The following is a 23275-nucleotide window of genomic DNA, read 5'->3' as shown; positions in this document are numbered from 1 at the left end:
AAGCTTTAGTCAAAAATAGTTATGCTTTAGTCAAACACATGTTAAGGGGCTCAATATAGAGGTAATTGGGGAAATGTAATGGCCTGTGATATCCAGGAGGTCACACCAGATGGCATAATGATCCCTTCTGGCCTGAAACTCAGTGAATCTCGGAATGAATATAAATGCTATCATCTGGATGTGCATTTGAAATAATTGCAGGGAGAGATTAGACACGCAATTGCATATGGTTCAGAGTTGATAAACTTTCCTCCCCTCCAGAACAAAGGCCCTTATTTATACCTAATTACATGGTGCTGTTGTAATTCAGATAAATATCCGTTAGGAACTCGAATGGGATGTCAGCAAATCAATTTTTACTACTGTGCGTGTGTGCTGTGTGGAAATCTCATTTTTAAAGCTTATGCGCAACTCCAGACTTGCTCACGCAGGAACGTGCCCAGGAAGAGCTCCAGCGTAGACATTTTCCCCACCTGGAGAGTGTCATTACGTGCTTTCGCCCCGTCGACTTTGAAGTTGTTTCGGTTAAATCGTAAAGACGTGGAGGTCCTGGTCTCCAAAGCAGCTGGGTGAGAAATGCTCATCACTACCCGAGCGCTACCGAATTTTACGGGAAAGTGTTGTCGAAAGAGCAGTAGCGGAAAATAAAAAAGTGCAAGCTCCTAAGAGTAGCTTTGCTCATGCTGACATTATCACAAATGGCATCTCTGCTTGGGTAATGCAAACACACCTGCAAAATAGCCAGCTGCTGCAATGCTGCTGGAGAAAGAAGTACGGAATAGTAACCCGTGCAAGAAACCGCATTAAAACACAGATAACTTCTAATATGAATGTCATCATATTATGTAGCTTTCAATTTTAGTGTTATCTCGCTCAAAAAACATTCAAAACAACTGCACAGGTAAGTGGTGAGGCCACGCAGAGGAAATAGCATTGTTAAAGTTCAGTGAAATGATATCACTTATGGTATGCGTGTGCTCATCTGTGCTCAGAGGAAAAATGTTGACGAGCATAACAGGTTTCATTCATAAAGGGCCTTAACCTTTTGTACTCTCAGACTCCTCCAGATCCAACTCCCATGCGCAGCACCAAATGATTGCCCACTTTGCCACTGAGGAGAAAGTTTATTTTATCAAGTTCTGAGCCCAGCACAGAGCTCCAGACACCTGGAGTGCCACCGGAGGACTGAGTGTTCCCAGGTGAGGAGATCTCTGCTCAATTTGAAGAGGCCAAAAGCCCGGCTCTGCGACATCCCTCACCATTATGGCAGACCATTCTTACAGGTTGGCCTTTCTGAAAAGCAAATGTGATCGGACCAGCGTATGCATCCTGCAGTATAAAGCCTTCAACTTCCTCCTGAATCCAAACTTTGTTTATTAGAACCATCCTCTGTCTTTTTTTTCTTCCTTTTTATTCATTTTTTTTCCCCAAGGAACATCCACAAAGCATCATGACTAACACGAAGGCTGCAGAAGTGCCTGCTAATGTATAGACCCTAAGACAAAAATGTCCTTGGGTTGCCTCTGATGATGCTCCGAAACCTGCAGTTAATTACTCATTAGCTAATTGTAGCTGCATTTTTCAATCTCTCTCATTTCAGCTCAAAAAGGAAACGCGATAATGGTGACTCTGCAGGTACTGTGTAGCATAACCAATATTTTAATGAATCTCAGTATTACTTTTTTCATGTGAATAACAAGACTGTCTGCAAGTACTATTCTATACAGTTGCTCTGATTATTTTGTTAGATTACACTCAAAATGAAAGTGACAAGAAATAATGAAAATTATATTTCAGGTTAGTTGTGTTTTAATGTGGCTTTTTGCCAATTAATTTTTCTAAAGCACACTGCAGTAGCTGGTGATTCTGAAGCTGCTCCTCCGTACTCCTACGGCGATGGCCTTTATGATAATATTGCCGCATCAGCAAAACTACAAGGCCTTTCTATAACAGTTCTGCAGTAACATTAATTCCTTACAGGTCCTAAAGGTCGTTCTTATTTTCAGTCAAATAGCAATATCTGCAAATTTTAATGACGCTTCTTCATTCATGTTACACTATCCAGAATTGTTATAAAATTCAACAATGTATGAAAATGTCATCACTAGGGATGAATGAAGCAGCTCATGTGAAAATGAAAATCAGCTTAAATCTTTGGAGGCGTTCAAAAACCTTAGAGTGATTTTATTTTGCCTTCCCTGCCTCCACTTCTCAGGCAGGGAACTTCTACGAGTTCTGGTGCCTGAAATACCATGGTAATTTATTTTTATAGACAAAGGACATGCTTAGAGCTAATTAACTAAACTTAAGTACAGTGCCATATGGGAAATTATTAGTTAAAATAAGAGATCTGTACAAAAAATTGGGAAGTGGATAATGAAGTAGGTGGGGGAGAGGATCAATTCTGATAGAAGGTAGTAGTTTCCCAAGTTTCAGTCTTGGGCCTGATATTATTTGTGACTTTTTATTAATGATGATGGCATAAAAAAATAAGCACGTGCTACTTGAGTTTACCAGCGGCATCAGGCAGGGACGCAGTATACTATCACTGCAAAGACAAACCAGCTTCTCATGTAGGAAGAACTGAGTGACCATGAGAACTGGGATAATATAAACTGGATGAAATTGAGAAGGATTTGAGTACGAGATCATGCATGCACATTTGGGTACTGATTGGTGAGATGGACAAAGATGCGGAGTCTAAAAAGCAAGGTATTTTACCTGGGGAAAATTAATACACTGGTAGCAGTGGATGAGGTTAGAAGGCAGCCAGGACAGTGCATGCTACTCACTAGTGACTCATTTCACATCTGGGAAGCTACTGGAAAAGATAAGAGTGACCATGGGAAGGAAGAGTCTTAAGTGTGAGAGGAGCTTGGAAAGTGAAGGACAAGAGAGGCACTATAAATACTGCATGGGCACGAGCTCTGCAAAGAGAAAACCTCTATTTAAACCAAAGGACAACACTGGCACAAGAGCAAATGAGTACAAATTGGTCATGAATAAATTTAGGATGGAAATTGGAAGCAGGTTTCCAAACAACAGAATAGTGATGTTCTGCAATTGCTTTCCGATGAGAACAGTGGGAACAAGAACAACAACAGAAACCCAAGTTACTTTTAAGACGGAGTATAATGAGTTTCTGAAAGGGATTATGTGCTGTGTTTGGCTAAGATAGCAGGGAACTAGGCTTGATGACCCAAGAGGTCTCTGCAGACCTGTCTTTCTAAGCCTATTTCTCATGGCCAAATATTTCAGAGCGCTGTTAAGTATTCCCTCTCCTTCATGTATTTTTTAGATAAATTTTTACGGTGTGCTGCAGGGACTGCCAGCTGGACTAATTTAGTGAAGGACTGAAATGATGGTGTCCAGAATATGTAGAATACTCTGAAAACTGAGCAAGAGAAACCCCCGTCCAGCATCCTACTGGGGCAGGCGTGGATGCTCAAAGAGACCACAAGCACATTGTTGCAGATCTCAGTATTTCCATTACTTCTTGAATCTGCATTCCTTTGTCAGTGACCCCATAAAAGGACTCTGGCTTCAAGGTTGGGTAGCTGGATTTTTTGGGTTCCTCACCCACAAAAGCAAGGTGAGAGTTGGCAGCTCTTTTTTTTATTCTGTAATCACTTCATCAAGCTGCTGGGAGGACACAGACTGGCCTGGATTAGTGCAGTCACTCCCTTATTAAGAATGTTTCTTGTAGTCACAAGTTCTGTGATTTTCTATGTCTGCTTTGGTTGAAAACTGATGAGTGGGAAAATGAGAACTGCAGCAGTGGACAACTCTGGTGGTTTCTCCTTTGCAACTAACTACAGAAGCCTTTTTCTGAAATCAGCTATTAATGTCAATAGTAGGCTAGGACACGGGAAAGTCAGATGAAGTCCACAATAGTCCAAAGAGTTTGGAAAAGGAGAAAAAATAGGCAGTAGCTATGCAAGGGAGCAGTGCTTTGCTTAATTCTTGTCACCCTACACATCAGTCACAGGTGCACCGGGCAGCAGCTCTGATTTGTTGTGCAAATACTTCAACAACCCATTAAAAAATGACCCCTGGTACCGGGCAGGGAGCAGTCACCTGCCAGGACACGATGGCCTGGGGATGCTGCAGCCTGCTGCTGGTGAGAGGGTGCAGCACCCCACTGCAGCTGCACAGTGACACGCTGCTGGCAATGCCGTTGTGTGGGGGTAAAGCCAGCCAGCTCTGTTCAGAGCAATTCCATTGCAAGCACGACCTGTTGCTGTACTTACTGCTGTGTTTCAGTCCGTGCTCTTCCTCCCATGCCCGGTTGTGGGAACATGGCTGCAGCAGAGATGCTTTAGGGGATATGAAAAAGCGAAGTTTCAGCTTACTCTTTCGAGCAAGAAGAACGCTGAAGAACTGTGTGACCACAGCAGCTGGGAGAAACAGCTTTTTCTCAGAGATGTCTCTGGATTTTGGGGCCTACATGTGAGGGTGACAGCGGTGCTGATGGCGTCAGGAAGGATGTGTGGGGCCTCCCTGCCTGCACTGCAGCCTGCTGCCTCCAGCAGGAACAAGTTCTAGCAGTGATTAAATACCAGTGATGGATGGCTATGAAAACATCCCACCGTGAGGTAAATCAGCCCGGGGCTGTGGCTGTGGGCACTGGGCTGGACACTTATGCCTGCAGCCTGAGACTAGAAGCCTGGTGTGGCCACAAGCCCAGCTTGCCGACTTTGATTTCTCACTCCTGAGGGTTTTGCAAAAACAGAGGTTTAAAAACATTGTCTCTGATTAGCAGAGAGCCCTGAGGATCCCACTTGCCCCTTTTCGTCACCACTCAAGCTCGTGCCAGGCACCACATCCTGTGTGAGCTGAGCACCTGGGCAGGGTGGGCTGCACCATGGCTGTGATGCTGTCACAGCCTGTGAAACAGGAAAACGAAAAGGTGCAAAGGAAAAAAACCCAACGCTTGCACAAAAAGCAAATGATGCTATGTTCGTTCCTCACTCTTCCCTCAGCCTTGCCCTTTGCGGAGGCTGAGAAGTGTGAACACATCCTGTTTATCTCAGCAGCCCTGTCGCCCTGCTGGGTTTAGTGGCAGTAGTGCTGGCAGAGCTGGCCCCGCCATGGAAGCGTTGCCCATCTACCACGGGGCCATCACTCGTGAGGCCGGGGAGAAGCTGCTGCTGGCAGCGGGTGCCGATGGCAGCTACCTGCTGCGGGACAGCGAGAGCATCCCGGGGGTCTACTGCCTCTGTGTGCTGTGAGTACGGGTGATGGAGGGCTGATGGGGCTGCTGTGTTTCCCAACCTGGGAATCTGAAGAGTGGGGCGGTCCGATGCAGTGAGGACGAGCGGGATCTGAGCACAGATGGGTGGGAGAGGTGCCATGGAGAAGAGCTGGGCAGCTCAGCTTTGGACCTGCTGATTGCTGCTATTCCAGTGCAGCATCCTTGGGGCACTGCTTGCTGGAGAGAGAAGCAAAAGCACCGCTCCTGTGCACCTTCACTTGGGTTCTCTTGGTCTGGATGTGCATCCTACAATCCGTTGGGCTTGGAGTAAACTACCTTTAAGTAATGAGGAATAATGATGGATAGCAGACTAATTGGAAATGCTTCACCACATAAAGTGAAAGGGGAAGTATTGGATGGGGTGATCTGTTAGAGAGGTATTAGTAGGTCCTGCTCTGGGAGAGCTGGAAAACTATGAAGTCGTAGGACCTCATTTTCATGAGGCATCTTATTTTCCCTACTGTTGGCAAAGGCGGAGGGATGAGAAGTTTTTAGAGAGACTGCTGCACAACCAAGTACCAAGGCACTGACAGAGCAAAGACGTGCCCGTGCAGATGGTTGTGTCTCGCTTCAGTAGGAAAAGAAAAGCAAGAGAAAACAGTCTTTAGGCTGGAAAGAGAATAGCTCACAGCGAGCAAATAGAGAGGGCAAAAAAATGAGCAGAGGAAGAATAGTTAGTCTGGTTTTCCCCAGAGGTCTTGAATACGTTTCCTACAATACACAATTAAGCTCCGAGTGAGTATTATTATTCTCCTGTTGTAGACCAGTAAATGGAGAAATGCAAGGAGGAAATAGGCAATCCACAAATGCACCACCTCATAGCAGAAAGTCTTACTGGCAGAAGGTATATTCTTTCTTCTCTTCGTGAAATCAGAAGATGAGCCAAAACAGGCACTTCTGCTAACAAATACAGCCCTTAACAGCTAGCTGAAGAATGGGAAGTAAGACAAATCTCGAGTTAAATGAAAATGGAACAGACATAGCAAGGGGTAAGGAGAGCTGTGATTCCTGGGATGGCAACTGGCAATAAAAGCAGAATAGCCATCAGAGAACATGGTGATATATCTCCTTAACAGTCAATAGTCAGTCAGTGCAGGGGGGACACCAAGGGATTAGAGAAAGGGTCAAGCAGAACTTTACAATGCTGCATAAAATAGGGAATCCTAAAATTAGTTCACTATTAGTCTAAATCAGGCTGCAAGTGTGTAATGAGGTCTTCTATCTGTATGCTATCAGCTGGGATTTTTTGCCATGTTAATGACACGTCTTCAGGAAGAAATATCATGAATGAAATGAAACATATAAAATGAAAATAGGAAGAATAGAAAGGATTGTTGGCTGTAAAGCTCTGCAAGCTTTGAGGAAAGAGCAGTAAGATCCACCTATCTGTATCTGGAAATTACGGGCCACTCAAATCTTCATATTATGTTATATTCAATCAAATATATTCTAAGCAAAGGGGAAAGAACAAAAAAATTGCTGATGAATGTTATGCATTCTTGTAGAACAGAAATCTTGAATATATTTTTTTTATATAATCCACAACATAAGGGAAATTTTCAACAGTATCTTGGATAAATTTTGATAAATAAATGAAAAATGCTGTAGTGAACGTGACCCAACATAGAGAGTAAGGTGGTTGAAAAATGGTAGAGTTAGTTAAAGCTTGGATCTAATACTTCCTAATGTTTCAGCTCAGATTAAACAACATATTACACAATAACTTTGAGGATGGTTATCATAAAGGCATCAGGGAGTGTCCTCACGCTGCAGATAGAAGTGACAGTTTAGATAAATATGCACCATAAAATACAGAAGAGCTTTAAAAGGCAAATTTACTAAAGCTGAGCACTTCAGTAGAGAGAAACTGAGAAGCAGGCAGGGAAGGCTTTAGAGATGTAGATATACGTTCACTGGAGGATGCCAAGCCTGGCTTTCTCAGAATCAACCTGTGAGTGCAAACCCCCTAAATTCAAGTCTGAACAGCATGCACAGGGATGGAACAGGCGACAAGCCTGTGTGTGTACAAGAGCTCTGGTAAAATCCAAGGAGGAAGCATGAAGCTGCTGTGTTCACAGTTTATCAGAAGGAAGAAAAGAGGAAGGTGGCTGCCCTGCCCACCCAGCCACTGGTGAGTCCTGCAACTGCCTCTGCTTTGCTGTGGCTCAAGTAATGCCTCCTTTTGTGGAGAGACACTGTAAGTTTGTGATGGCACCCCGCTCTGGGCATTCCCAAAAAGCCCCAGCGCAGTTTGGGTGCCCATAAGGGCAGCTGCGTTCACATCCAGGTTCATCCACCTTTTGCTTTTTCAGTTAAAAAGTGGAGCCCTGACCTTTAAAAGGGAGAGGAGTCAAAGATTCACAAATCCCTTGTGACTGACACTGTTTTTTCAGGGCAAGCATAAAAGAGACAGGTGGTAGCATAAAACCTGACCTACAGAGCTGGGTGGCTGTGGCAGGTGTGCCCCCGTTGTCAGAGCATCTATCTAGAAACCTCTGCTTCCTCTCTGTTTCTGCTGAGGTATTCTCTATCTCCCTGGAATGCTGCTTTGTGCCAGTCCGAGTTATAGTGTGCACACAGCGTGCCTGCCAGTCTGCAAAGAAGGAACAGGTTTTGGTGTGGCTGTGGCAAAACACAAAGAACCCACTTTCAGAAATATTTTCTAACCGCAGTTACACTTTGCACGGAGGGGTAGAAGTGTTTTGCTTTGGACCGGGGTCCCCTGGGGCTCCTGCGAACAAAAATGCTGCCGGCAGCCTTTATCAAAGTTTTCTGATTCAGGTGATCTTCGTGATACCTCACGACCTTTGTGGTATGAAAACCATTATTACATTGATAATATAAACTTTAAGGCCATTCTTTGTTCCTGTTTGACAGTGTGAGCAGAGGAGCACACTCATCCTGGAAATTTGTTAGGGCTGCAAGGAACAGCGAGAAGATTTTTGCTGCTCCTGGAAACTGGGATAGGAGAAATATATATGCTTTAAAAAAATGTACACTTTTTATCTGTAAATGTGTGCTATGTGCAGCACTCTGAGGTGTTGCTGTCAACGCCTGGATGTTCCAAGGAGCTTTCTTTACTGATACGGCTTCCTCGCCGCTCGATATTCCATCTGACATTTTTAGCACTGTCAGAAATCCTCTGTGCACACTGCTCCTAATGAAGTCGATGGGGGACACAGGACTCAATAACAGAGGCCAGCTTGGGCTGCAACCTCTTTAACAGTATGTGAAAAATGCATGGGGTAAACTCCTGAGAGTGCCAAAAGCACAGCTTTCCTTTACAGCTATATGAGAGCACGTGCAGAAACAAGCGGCTCGTGCCTGGATTGGCACAGAGAAGCGATTGTAGTTTGGGTCTTAACATTCATATACTTGCTCTGTTAGTAGCTGTTGCAGACCTTTAGATATTTCTCGGTGAATGTTCAGCTGAACATGACATGCTTGTCAAACCCTATGCTCAGATCATTTGTATGGAATCATCCGTTCCTGTGCTGTGCTGCGTTCAATTTGCGGAGAGTAATCAAAAGCTGGAAAAGAAAATTCTTCAGAGCTCTGAAGCAGCAGCAATGGCACTGAGGATAGGCCACAGTCCTATCAGACCTTTGCATGTGCTGCTTTTTCTGTCACCGTAACCTCAGTGCAATGTGCTGAAGCTTTCTGATGCAGCAGATACATCAGGTGCACAGCGAGAAGGTGTGATGCGGGATCACAAGTCAGCTTCAGCTCAGCATTTCCTTTGTTTCCCATGTAATATGGTTGATAGAAGTGGCAGAATAATTGCATTCATTACAACACTGCACACAATAATCATCATCCTTTGGAACAAAAGCTTCTGTCTGCGGAGGAGCCCCTTCACACAAAGTTGCTGCTGTACATATCGTGCTCTATTTTCAGCTTGGAAGCAATCTTTTGCAGCACAGCGGAGGTATTTCAGCTCCCTGCTCTTCATCTTTGCTGAGGACCAATTTGTCCCATGGCCTTCAGCTATTCCAATGCATTTTTCTGGAAAGATTTTGCAAAGGTTGGCATCCTGAACGATGGCCAGTCACCGTGCAATTGGTAGATAACAGAATCTAGATCAGCTCTACTCTGATTTTCCAGACCTGAGCTTTGAAGATTTAGTTCAAGCAGTGATTTCAGCTCCAGGGATTTTATGGTCAGAACTGTGCCTCCCTGCTCCGAGAGAAATGGGAAATCTAATTATGAGCTACAACGCATCACTCCCAAGCAGTCCTACAAATGTTTCAAAGATATAAGAAACTGTGGTGAGATTTTGCCTTTGTGATGTGCTGTTCTGCAGGACATCGTAATTCACAAAGCTTAGCTACTGCCCCACCGGATAGCAAGTTCCTGCCCTTTCTTGTCTCAAATTGGAATCGATTCTTATTCTATTTCCAAATGTCAGTAAATTCCCATCTGAGGGACTCCTTTCGGCTCCGCTGCCCTCTACCAGACCACCACAATCACACCTGCTCAGGAAGGCTGCACGCTGTCCCTGTGGGTGAATCAGCTCCTCTGCTGGTCATCAGCAGCGCTCAGATGGTGATGCTGACCATCTTTCACAGAAGGCTGCCTGCATACAGACTCACATTTCACGAGCTTTGACATTCTTTTTTTTCAGGCTTCTATTTTAGAAAAGAGAGTCAAGATAAAGCATTTGCTTATAATGCTGCAGCATTGTGGTAGCTCTGCGCATTACAGATTCGGTAGCACGGGTAAACATGGCAACAAGTGTTGGTGGGGAATCAGTGACAGGAGTGTAAGCTCCGACGAGCGTGTATGGAGTGCTCTGTTGGGCTTTTCAGACCATGTAAACACTGATTTAAACTATCTTGTACACTCTAGCTGACAGGGAGCTTGTATCTTGCATATCATCTCAATGCAAACGCTATTTCTTCAGTTTGGGTTAGCTGATGGCTGATAATTGCTAAGCTGTTGTACCTTCATTGTGTGCCTGAAACCTAACAGAGGCAGGAACCGGGCAGGCTGCTTGTCAGCCAGAAAACGTGCATTCCAAGACAGAATGAGGAGCTATAATCTTGAGCAGAATTTTCTCCTACATTAACTAACAAGACTCTTCGGCCTTTCCATGCTTAATAAAACAAGCAGAAATATAACAATTAAAAGAAGGAAAACAAAGTGGTTGAAGAGGACGGTAGGGCTCACGTTTGTCCTCTTGGCAGCCACCCCTACAACAGCAGCAGGGATGTGGGGTGGGGTCCCTCATGAGCACAGGTGGGTGTGCAGCCCCTGGACATGGCCACGGGGCAACTCTGTCCTTCTCAGGGTTCGGTGCTCTGGCAGCCATCTCCTGCAGCAGCACAGGGTCACCCTCTGGGGTGCTGTGTGGGGCTGGTCCCTGAGCAGGCAGCTGGGAGCCACTGGACTCCTCTGGGTGAGGTGGAAGGGGTCCTCACCAGAACTGCTCAGGCTATTGCATGCTGTCTGCCGCACGTCCTCGAACCCCTGCTCTAAATACGAAAGTAGTGATTCCCCCGTGGGCTCTCTTGTACTCATCTCCATAGCGTTATGTGGTTTGTAAACACTACCTCAGCCTGTGAGATGAAGAGCTTGCTAACTCTATTTCACACTTGAGAAACTGTGACACAGGATGCTCAGGGCTGCAGCACCCTTCGGCTTCGGCTTCCCAAGGTGATTGGGACAGGAAAGCACTTTGCGAACACTTGGTGTTCTGCTGTACAGACTGCTGACTGCTGGCATTGCTGTGGGCTGTTCCTTTTGCTGTGCCATTGCCCAGCTCACACAGCCGCCTCCCACAGTCTCCCATTCCAGGAAGAGCTGTGTTTCTTGACTTTTCCAACACCTCAAAAAAGATTGAGGCAGACACCCAAGGAAAAACATTTCTGCCTGAAGTGCTGAGATGTGGCAAAGCTACAAGGAACTGGGTGTGGGCAGCATGCCACGCTCCAGGCTGTGTTCGTCAGCCACAGCATGGCTCATTCCTAAGCAATAGCATAAAGAGAAATCCTCAAGGAAGATCAGGATGCAAGTACACCAGGTGAGAGGAGCTGATTAGTACGTTGCAAAGACATCCGAATAAAAGTTAGGTGAAGAGGAAGAAATTGATGTCGTTTGTTGCTGGCACGGCTTTCCCTCATCTCTCCGTCTTTCTCCCTTCATATTTGCTCCATTTTGGACCCAGAAATGAATACAAATTAGTTTAATAAAATGTCCCAACTGAGACACAAAACATTTGGAAATGATTTTAAAATACACCATGCAGCTGAAATGTCATGGTTAATTTTAAGCTGCAGCGTGCAGCTGATATCCTCCGGCTATTTCAGCAGTGCAGAAGATTGTAATTATTCACCTGTTAGAGCAAATGAAGCTTTAACAAGCCTGATCACAGTTGAAAAGGAGGAGTGGAGAGGATGGGGAGACAGATGCTGTCTCGGTATGTCATCTGTGAATGATGCCTTTGTAGCTCTTTGGGAGGAATTAGCTAGCTATAAAGAAAAAGGCTATCATACAAAATGGACTGTTCTCTGTAACAGCAACTTTTTTAGATTTTTCCTTTGACAAAGTTTTCCCAGTAAAGTTATTGCAGCACAGTCAGTGAAGTGTGGTTCCCAGATGGTGTAACATATCCGTTGTTATGGGGAATCGAAAAAGAAGTGGAATAAAATAAGGAAAAAATTATCAGTGGTGACCAGACCACTGTTTAAGTGCTGCTAACCAATATCGTCTTTACAGCAATGGTTGTATTCTGCTTTTGATTTTTGCCTTTGATGGGACCTTGTTCATCTTGCTGTGAGTGCTCCCATCACTTGTGCTTCTTGGATATGAATGAAGAGCTCTCTGACTATGACAAGGCTGGTGGCAGTCCCTGGGCCAGGGGAAGGGGCAAGGAGCCTTGTGCTGGGTCTCTCCCGGGTGCGAGGAGATGCTCCTCGTGCAAGAAGTGCTGGGAAAGCAGCGTCACCGTGAGTGCTCTCTGAAGTCCTTCTCTCTGTGTTATGTCTGTCCCCTGTTGATTTTCTCCAGCATGTAGATGAGTTTGGGTTTAGTGTGCTTCAAGGCATGCCTGTATGAGAGGCTCCAGGTGACAGTGCCATGCCCATGCTGCTCCACCTTCCTGAAGTTGCATGGCCACACCATATACAGGCAAATTATTCTACAGGACCTCAAGTTTAATTTTTCTGTTTAACTTCTAAGAGAAACGGCTTGATCTTCCTTCATCCCACACTGATCTCTGTAGATGTTGGCTACTTTAAATCACTGAAACCTTTCTCCCTGAGACGGTGCCATAGCACTGAAAAGAGCTTGGCACATCAAAATGATGTCACTTGCTTGCTTGGCATGGAAGTTAGAAAGTACTTTGAAGTGGTAATGAAGTGATTTCCTGCTTCTTAACAGAAAGTTTTGATAAGATCACGTTCGTTAGCAGAGTACTTACCAAAAGAGCTGTAATCCATTGTTTTGTGTAAGCAAAGATCCTGATGGAGAGCAGAGAAATGGGAGGACTTTGGTGTTTTCTTAACAAAAGGCTCCTCATTCCTTGTGGGTTTCCTTGGAAGGAGCTGAGTGCTGGGTGCATCGTCCTCCTGCTCAGTGCCTTTCTTCAGAGCCAACAGCAGGTGATAACACTGATTTCTCAACTTAAGCACCATGAACTCCTTCATGCCCCGCGGTCTTTCCTCCTCTGGGAAAGATGTAGGTTTGCCAGATGAGTGCAGAGCTCCCACTTGTGATAAAAATGTCAGATTCCTGCCACGCTCTGTGCTGGGCTCAACACATTCCCAGTCCCGAATTCTTGTTACTTTTCATGTGTCTCGTTATTTGAGTTATCCTTCGTGTTTTCTCTAGGCTTGAGTGCATTATTTTATAGCTGAATTTCTTCTTATGTTTGTTGTACCCTGCTTTGGTCCTCGACGTTACTTAAGCTGACCTCTATTTTCCAGTGGCTCACTAAACCCACCTAGCAGAGTGCTAGAAGCCACCACATTTCAGAGCAGCACCCCAACTGCTCAAGGACTTTTAAGTCATGCAATCTCTTAGGAACAGCAAAAGCCACGTCTGGAAAAATCAGACTAAAGAAACTGAAGCAGCTGGAATGCTTCAGGAGAACAAAGAGCAAGCACTGGTAACATGCACAGAGTATTCACAAAAGCAGGAGGCAAGAAAGGAAGTCTAGATTTTTACTAACTGGTCTTGTTGGAGACAAAAATAATCGTGGAGATGGTCAGATGCCTTCAAAGAGAGAGGACAAAACACCGAGGTGCCCCTGGTATTCCCCAGAGCACTGTGGGCTGTAAAATCCTGGTTTCAGTAACTGTATACTGACTGGTGATCTATGTGCACAGATGCAGGGAGGCCCCTTGTGATTTCCAGGGGTAAGACTGAAGTGAGCATCATGACATGCTGAGGACATAGGCACAGCTCGTGGAGGTTTTAAGAAAGACCAGATGGTCTAAGGGCACTGGAGGGACTGAATTCCATGAACATGAGCATACACGGTGGCTCATAGAGATGTGCTTCTGAAGAACCAGATTTGAGCCATGGCATCAAGCAGCAGTGGTTGTGATTCAGTGGAATGGACAGAACAGCAGTGCTGCTCTCCCATGGCCTTCCCTCCTGCCGTGGGCACGGCAGGCTGTGTGCACCAAGGGCTCCTTTGGGCCCATCCATGTCCCTGATAGATGCGGTGGGATGGCAGGGCTGTGTCCAGTTTGTGGTGTCTCAGTGTGGTGAGAGGGGCTTGGCCCCCTCGGCTCTGCTGGGAGGCTTTGTGTCTCCGGGAGGTGAGGAGTGGTGGGGAGAGCTCACAAATCACGGCAGGGATTTTTGCCCCCAATTCAAGGGGTTACAGCAGTGTGGCAGCTGCTAACAGCTTCTCGTGCAGGTAAATTATATCTCAGCCTGCCTTGCAGAGGTTGTTCTAATGACTTTCTAACAAGAATTCATCCAGGAGCCATGACACGGAGCGTAAGTAATTGCAATCATATGGTGTCTGTGTCATCCACACTTTCTGCTATTTTGTAATAACTACTATAATACTGTGTGTAATTGGAAAGAAACGTAGTATATTTTTGCTTTCTGAACTACCGATGCTGATGCAGCAGGCAGCCTCTAAAATCCTGCTGGGTATTCATGTAAATCCGTGTAGTGTAATGTACGGTCTTCTTATCTGGCACTGCCTAAATTAACGTTGTACCCATGGAACTACTGTGGGCTCTCTCAGCTTCTGAGTTGGATTTCTGGATATTTACCATTAAATCATTCACTGCATTGGGTTAGGGAGAAGCAAGACAGGCTCTGCACGTCAGCATGCCTTGTGTGGTTAGTGGCTGGCTTCTTGTTCTCAAGAGACACAAATTTAGATTTAAAAAGAAGGAAAATTTCATACTCTTTCACATTCAGTGTTTGAGAATTAAGAATGCACTCACAAAGCAAAACGTAATTTACCTGGATTTTGTGGTTCTAGCTTTCCAAACAAATCGCAGTCATGTTATTTCTTCTGGGATCATCTGTATTTAAATGAAACATAAAACAGCAACTTTATATGCCAATAATTCACTTTTTATTTATACTTTCCCCCCTTCAGGGAAAGTATTCCTGGTGTTTGTCAATAAAAGAAGGTCACTGAAAAATTAAAAATAAAAATGCTGAAGCAGGAATCAGAGCACTGTCACTTAACCTGGAATAACAGCACATTGCCAGACTAGATCTGAGTCACACCGATCCCCTCATCCAAAAAACCCAGTTGGTTAAAGATTGCCTCTGGTCTGAGTCTCAGTTTTCTGTTGACCTAGAATGTTTATGGGTGAGTTTATTGTTAAGGAGAGGTTAGCAGATGAACTGTCTCCCCTGTAATGGAGTGAAGCCTGGCAGTAGAAATGAGGAATAAATATCTGTTGCTTTTTTCCCTCTGCAGGCATCAGGGTTACATTTATACCTACCGAGTGTCCAAGACAGAATCTGGGTCCTGGAGTGCTGAGGTGTGTGCTTCTCTTTTCTGAAAACTTCTGTATCCTGTTTGGTGTTAGTATCGATTTAATGAAATATATTCAAATTATTCATGCTTCTGCAAAGTCTGATTTTCATTGAAGGTAATCGATGTTGAGTGAGCCCATCACAGAGATGTCTTGGTGCCACTTCTGACAATCTTGAACTCATAAATTAATTCCCTGTTACATTTCAGCTGTTGCATAATGCATTAGTGCATTATTTTGCATCATTTTAAATGGCAAAAAATATTGTGTTTTTATAATTTGACAAGTGCAATCAGTATTCAGTTCCCTTCTATCTCACATACCATTAACATCAGAATATTTAAGGAATACTTTTAAGCATACAGTGTTTTAAACTTAGTTTCTCTTCAGAAACTTGTTACAAACTGTATTTTCATTTGGATGATAAGAAACCAGTAATTCAGGCATAGCGTAACACTATTTGCAATACAGATGACAATTTAGATTGATGGAATCTAGATGATAACCTTTGTTTCTTTTATGAAGATCTTGTTCTTTGGATGTAATCTCCATATTACTTCATAATTACATTTCTGTTTGCACATTGAGCCTGATTTACAGAAATTAAATAATTGCTAGACAGGCATAATTCCTTGGTTGCTGCGTTAACAGAAGTGGTTGCAGTGCTCTGGAAGACAGGAGTGAGTCCTGGTGCTACTTGGAATCAGGTTGAGAGATAAAACATGCACATGCTGCAGGATAAATAGTTATCTGCCTCAGCACTGAGAGCGGTGCTGGGGAAGAACTCACTCCTGTACTGCACAGGGAGCACCCTGAGGATTCGCACTGCCTGGTGGGAAGGCCTGGGGCAGCACTGGGGCCTCCAGCATTGTCGGAACACCTACAGCATCCACCTGCCTGGGGAGCTCTGAGTGGACCTGAGAGCAGCAGCATCTGCAGCGTCCAGTGCTGGGTGGGCCTGCTACTGCTCCTCCATGGCACCCACCAGCTCATGGGCTTCTCCTGGTTGCATTTAGGCAAACTTCATATATGTTTCACAAACCAGGCATTCTGAGGGCCCAAGACCCTCAATAAAACCTCTGTCTAGGAAGTGTTAGTTAGGACACTAACTCTTCCTTTAAGCAACAGGAAACCTTAGTGTAAGCGGTGCCAAGGCTATGCTGGACTCAACTGCTAAGAACACAAGCCTACATTTTGCCCTCCTCCTTGTCCCTACGGGACGTGCCTCCAAATCTGATGCTGGAGCTTTCCCATCTCTGCTTCCCACTCTGGGATGTGGGCTGTGGGCAACCCCGGTTCACATCCATCCCTTAGGATTGAGGCAGGGAAGTGAAAACAGTGCTGGTGAAACCCATCCTAATGGAAGTCTCTGGCTTGTAGCACTGGAGGCAGGATTTAGCAGAGTATTTGCAAAGATGCTAACATAAAAAGATTGAAAAAGTCCCATTTTTGATAAACCAGGTCATGTTTGGCTTGACCTTGAGGTTCTCAGGGTCATCTTACTGGTGTTCCCCAGGGGCACCGCAGGCTGCCTTGATTTGGGGCCATAAATAGCAAAAGACCACTTCGGTTCCTCAGCAAGGACCACAGGCTCTGAGTTGCATTTGTTGAGGTGATGATGGAAACATGTCTGGATGGGAGGAGAGCAGGAATGGCTCATAGCTTGCTGTAAGATGACACGTAGAGGGGCTGAGGGAAGGCTGGCTCCATCCCAGCACGTGGCTGTTTCTGAGGACAGGGCCTCAGCACCAGGGCACTGACTGCCTGGCTTCCTCTCACCTCTCACCTATGGGTCCACAGACAGCACCTGGAGTTCACCGCCGGCTCTTCAGGAAAATGCACAACCTCATTTCAGCCTTCCAGAAACCCAACCAGGGCATCATCACACCCCTGAAGCATCCAGTCATCAACTGCGCGAACGCCAAGCGTTCCCCAGGTACCCACGGGGTGCAGGCAGCCTCAGCTGTGGGGGGCAGGACCCTTCATGGGGATGGAGAACTTGAGCCTAAATGAGCCACAAATGTGTCTTATTAGGGACTGTCAACCTGTTGAGAAAATCCATTTAAAAATGTGTATTCCTGAGTAGTACACCAGAGGCAGATACCTGCCTTCCCCACTGCCATGGGTCTGGTAGGGATGGTTCATCTGGTCTGTCCTTTTTCTTGTGGTGTTCATCCTTCTGTATTTCTGCAATTATTTTTCTCTAGGTAGAAATGACAGTCGTGACTACCTGCAGCCATCATGAAGACATTTCCCAGTGACATAACCCTACATCCCAGTAGTGCCTCCAGTCCTGCTCTAGAACAGAACAAGCTATGATAGTTAGTACAACTCCGTGAGTTTTCTTGTAACATTTGCCAAAATGTGTTTCACAGTGTTTCTAGCTCAAAGTTTAGAAGTTTTATGTTCAGAATGTTTTGATTTTTTTAATTTCCTTTTTTTTTTTTTTAATAAGAGGTAAGGAAAAAAACCATCAGCTACAAAATAGTGTCATATCATTTTTTCTTATTGCAGACCTAAGTGCAAAATGTCTTCTAATCTCCAGACTTGTCCCTCTGTTTTACATAACCTGACTTTAGACTCTTTTGCACTTTGTTCTATTGGTATTTATGTTCAAGATACCTTTTGTAGGCTTAGGAAAATTGTATATGTTGAGTGTCCTTGCCTTGAACTTGGTGTCTGTGTGACTGTCATACAATTCCAAAAGGTATTCCAAACACGGCCCCAGGAGAATCCCCACTAACTGATTTCCCTTCACATCAGGCTCTCTGCAATCTAACTGAACCACTCAGTGCTGTTTCCATGTACAAAATTTCTAATTTGCACAAAGAATTGAAAGCTCAAGTAATGTTCTGAGTAAAAGGGTACAATCACTGGTGGAGAGCATCATTCTTTTTATTTTTCTAGTATTCTCTCTACTTGAAAAAATCCCCACCACATGTAATTAAAAAAAATTAAAAAAATATATATTTTTTACACAATATTTACTTTTCTTTCCCTATCATGTGTTTTTGTAAGTTGCTGCTGGGTTCCCATAGGAGAGGCTTACACCTGAAGGACTTGTTGGCTTGCAGGGCTGCCACCTGAGCACTGGTGGTGAACTCAGTGAGCTGCCAGGGCTGGCCAGCAGTGGGGAGCACTTCCGAACGGATTTGATGTGCTGCAGGCCTCTTAGTTTGTGTCACTGATAGTCACAGTTTTTAACCAGCAGAAATGGTACTATCAGAAAAGCACTCCCTTCCAATGTACATGGATAATGTTAATGGAAAATAAGTAAAAAAATGACACACAAAAAACCCAAACAATGTCTGTAAAGCTGCGAAGAAGGAGCTGAGGATCCTGGTGGACAATAGAGTGGCCATGAACCAGCAGTGTGCCCTTGTGGCCAAGAAGAAGTGCGTTAAAAAGAGCACAGCCTTCAGGGCAAGGGAGGTGATCCTCCCCCTCCATTCTGCACCGGTGAGGCCACATCTGGAATGCTGTGTCCAATTCTGGGCTTCTAGGTTCAAGAAAGACAGGGATTTCCTGGAAAACGTCCTGCAGAGGGCCACAAAGATGATGCCTCGAGGATCTGGAGCATCTTCCCTACGAGGAAAGGCTGAGAGACCTGCAGGTGTTCAGCCGGGGGAAAAGAAGACCAAGTAGGGATCTGATTAATGTTTATAGGTATGTGAAGGGAGGTGGGAGGCAGATGGATGAGGCCAGGCTCTTCTCAGTGATGTGTAGTGACACGACAAGGAGTAACGGCCTAGGATGTAGGAAGTTCTGTACAAACATGTGGAAGAACTTTATGGTAAAGTTGACAGAACACCAGAACTGGTTGCCCAGAGAGGTGGTGGGGTCTCCTACAGAGGAGGCTGTGTCGCTTAAACATTTAATACTTAAATGTTTCATGCCTGTACTTCCAATTTCCTCTACACAGCTTGGAAGGTTGGAAATTTCTGAGAGGAGATAGAAAGCTTTTCTGTGGACCAGGGGCATGAGGAGAGGCAGGGCTATAGTTGTATTTGTAGCATCAGGCTATGCTGGGGAGCATCACCAAGCAGTGTGCTACCAAACAGGCAGATGGACTTTGTGAATCCATTTAGTTGTTTTGTCCCAGGTTCTGGCTTGTTGTCACCTCGCTGGAAAGCAAATAGTGAAGAGCTAAATGAGAGGCATGGATGGGCATTCAGCAAGGTTCAGCTGCTTGAAGCAGCGTTGAAGTTTGGATTTGATAAGGCTGGAAGTTTTATCATTTTGTTCCTATAAGTGGCCGTGTATGTGTGAAAGAGAATGAGAGAAAGTACGGCAATAAAACATTCATTGTGAAGCACGAAATGCTCCTTGTAAACCCTCAATGGGAGTAAATACAATAAATAAACAGCTGTGTGATAACAGGAAGCGGCGGACAATGCTGTTGCAAATTTGCAACGATTGCTGTTCATTACTCAATGTCTGTCTAAATTAAGGCCACATTTCATTTGTAGTGAAATGTCTTGCCCCTCCTCCCCTCCCCTTTGCATCGTATTTTGCTGTCTACGGGGATGTCTTGCTCCATGTCTGCCTGTTACTTATGTTGATTGGTTGAAGCAATACAGTGCCACACAGTGACAAATTCAGCATGATTTACTGTTTAATAAAATATTTAAAAGCTGTTTTTGTTTTTTAATACTGTTACATAATTCAGCAAACATCGGCAGTGGAGGTGCTGAGCTGAACATTACCAGCTCGAAGCTGACGCTGGGGCTGTGCTGATTGAACCCTTCACTCCTTGTCTGTGCCTTAAAGGTTTCCTAGTTTGCTGCATGTCTGTGATGGATGCTCTGTGGCTGTTCCAGGCTTTCTGTTCCTGCAAACGTAGCAGACTGTGTGCTTCCTGGGAGAGCTCCTTTGCAGCTGAAGTGCTGTGCCTGAATCCTGCTTTAAACTGGCTCTCTCAGGACAGAGGAACAAGACAGGGAGTGCTGGGAAGTGGTCCCTGTAAATGACTGCACCATGGTGATAAGTGTGGTGGGAAGCAATGTGCCCAAGGGCTGTTTCCAATAGAAATGTCCTATTGACTTCAAGTGCTGCGTGGTGCACACTCCGTGTTGAGGGTAACTGCTTTGACTGTGGCTGACCCCCAGAAGAACGCTGTTATTTTTAAAAATAGATAAAATAGGCCCAAAGTTGCTATTTTAGATCTAAAGCTGAGAATGCTGGATGTGAGTTATTAAGGTAGAGGCTTGTTTTTGTTGTTTCTTCTGTGCTTTCTTGAGTCTGAAATTCCTAACTAGGAATAGAAGAAGACAGGTAGGAGGAGCTGTTTCAGCCTGGAGAGGTATCCAGGGAGGCTTCATTGCAGCATTCCTGTGCTTAAAGGGAGCTTATAAACAGAAGGGAGAATGACTTTTTACGTGACGGTGATTGTACAAGGGGGAACAGTTTCAATCTAGAAGATAGAACACTAAGATGAGGGGTAAGGAGGAAACTTTTCAGTCAGGGAGTCATGTGTCCTTGACATGTGCTGCCCGGAGAAGTTGTGGGTGCCCCATCCCTGGAGGTGCCCAAGGCCAGGCTGGATGGGGCCTGGGCAGCCTGACCTAGGGGGATTTGTCCCTGTCCACAGCAGGGGATTGGATCTGGATGATCTTTAAGACCCCTTCCAACCCAAGCCAGTCTGTGATTCTGAGCTTCTATGTTCTATGATTAAACAAACTGCAGTCAGTCTGAGAAGCTCAAGCTATCCATGACACAAGGATCTGATTTTAGATTATAGGAACAGTAACATGGAAACTAAGCAGATTTCATGCATTGACTTTGGTAATGAAGAGCTACAGGCCCTTTTGGAGAGGAGCGTGGGCAGGGTTTCATGAGGAAACATCTGTGTCCCCTTGTTCCTTTCTGTCAGCCCCTCTGAGCTCAGCAGCACTGAGATGCAGCCCGCATGACTGCTCCATCCCAACCAGCCCTGGTGCTCCATCTCCTCCACTTCCCAGCTGCAGTCCTGGCTCTGGTTCCTGTGCTGCCTCCTCCCCAGCACAGGCAATGCTGCTCCTGGTCCCACAACACTGCCTTTTCCTCAGCCAGATCCTCTCCTGTTCCCTGGCTGTGGCTGTGACAGACCTCCTGTGGCAATAAATCAATACCACAGGCCACTTTTTTCTTCCTTTTCCATTACAACATCCTTTTGGCCTCACTGCCTCCTCATCATCCCTGGTCAGCACCCAGCCCCAGATGCTTCAAGATACTTTCTATCATGAACCTCTTCCTTTAGCTTTAAACACTCCTTCTGCTCCTCCAGTTTGCTCTCCCCTCCTCCCTGCCTGCCACATGTGCTGCTTTTATTCATTTTTTCTTACACACACAGTTGTTCATCAGCACCTGTTAGAAGCAGACCAGGAAATCAGATCTACTGAACGTGCAGATGCTTCATCCGTGCTGCTGGACCCTTACCTCCACCACCTCACCCACTCTGTGAGCACAAAGGCACGGAGCAGCACTCCCTTTCACTCTCGCACTCGCTCTGATTAAGTGTAAGCATCTGTGCACAGAAACAGGCTGTGGTCCTGCATGCAGTGCTACAAGAGCTGTACACATGAACTTTGGTGAATCAGAAGTATAATTCAACACTGCCAGCTTTCACGCTGAGCAGTACTGTTTGAGGACCTTATTTCGATGTACGGAAGCACTACTTATCAAGCTAAGGTGTGGTGTAAAATAAGACAACGTCACATGCTGTCAGTTTGCACCTTTATTTTTTAAAAATGAAATAGTCAAAGTACTTTCTTTTTCAAATATCGACACATAATATATTAACTTTTAATATTTACAGCGTGTTGCTGGGATGTTCTTGTAGAAAATGCATGCTTCTGGTCTGAAACCCAGAGCAAAATGCATCAGACCATGTAACTGCAGCCATGTAACATAACGTGTACAGTATCCAGTCACTATTCAGCACAGGAGTTAGAGCAGGAATAAAAAATTGGGATCTATTGTTTCCTAGCAACAAGGCTGAGGCCGTTATAACACAATTTCTGTAAGATCAGAACCTCTAACTGGTGTCGGACAGAAACCGAAGATCTTGGCATACATTGTAAACATTTTACTGTTCATGAGAAAGCGAAAAAGGAACGTTACTTTGACATATATTGTATGCTATGCTTCTCTTCTCTTTTATTGACACTTCTGCCTGAAGAGTATGAAGACTTAATGTGTTATCATGGTTCATACAAGTAAAATACCGTCAAGGACACAATCTGATATACTAACATTTATTAAAAGGCTAAAGTCCACCACGAGATCTAAGGAAAAACTGGTAAGTGCCGAACGCCTTTCCTTAGACAAGGAATGGCCGGTGGCCAACGCATGGGCACGCGCCCGATGCCACCGCCCCGTTCCTGCTGAGCCGTGGTTCTCCCCACAGCCGGGATGCTTGTGACCTGGTGATGGTTGGTGCCAAGGACAGGGTAAATAACAGTCAGCGTTTGTTGGGAAACCCTCGCGGCCGCCGAGCAGCAACCAGCGCCTCGGCAGGACCCTGCCCTTCCACTGAGCTCCAAGTGCAGCTCCTCCGCCGCCTCTTTCACCCCGAGCTCTGTGCCTTCCACAGCACTGAGCAGAGCCTGGACAGATGGATGGACGGCCCTGAGGATGTGGCAGTGAGCGCTCAGAGCAGTGCCCGCTGCAGCACAGAGCGGCCGCGCCTGGTGGGTGCAGCTGGGCCGGCACTGCGGAGCTCGGCCTGAACAGCCGGCATGTGAGCGCCGAGTTGCACATCGACCAGTTCATATATAGGTATTTGGCTATGTTCTACATATAGAGCTATATATATATTTATACCTTTGAATGTTGTAGGCTGGCTAAATAAACAGGAATGCAAAGGAAACGTTACTTGTACACACTATTGGTTTGGCCATTTTAAAATGTATACAGCACGTATCTCTCATGGTAGGTACTTGGCTATAGGATAGTGTGCTATAGAGGGTCTTACTGTTCGTTTTATTTTATAATTTTATAATTTTATTTTATTCATTTCTTTTTTCCTTTTCCAGAACCTTGTTTGCAGTGTGGAACGCTAGCATCAAATTATCTGATTTGAAGA

The 23275-nt window shown here is 45.2% G+C and overlaps 1 protein-coding gene across 1 annotated transcript; it reads left to right on the top strand.

Annotated features, from left to right (window-relative positions):
• Nucleotides 1–4943: 4943 nt before the first annotated feature.
• Nucleotides 4944–17637, top strand: SH2D1A (SH2 domain containing 1A). The gene is made up of 4 exons (XM_065729667.1): nt 4944–5227; nt 15153–15216; nt 17011–17146; nt 17418–17637. Exons 1-4 carry the CDS (start codon nt 5091–5093, stop codon nt 17453–17455), a joined length of 375 nt encoding a protein of 124 aa, XP_065585739.1. The 5' UTR covers nt 4944–5090; the 3' UTR covers nt 17456–17637.
• Nucleotides 17638–23275: the final 5638 nt, after the last annotated feature.

Source organism: Cyrtonyx montezumae, unplaced genomic scaffold, assembly GCF_038088225.1.
Source record: "Cyrtonyx montezumae isolate F1298 unplaced genomic scaffold, pur_monq_1.0 scaffold_11, whole genome shotgun sequence".
Lineage (NCBI taxonomy): Eukaryota > Metazoa > Chordata > Aves > Galliformes > Odontophoridae > Cyrtonyx > Cyrtonyx montezumae.
This window is presented reverse-complemented; position numbering and strand designations above follow the sequence as displayed.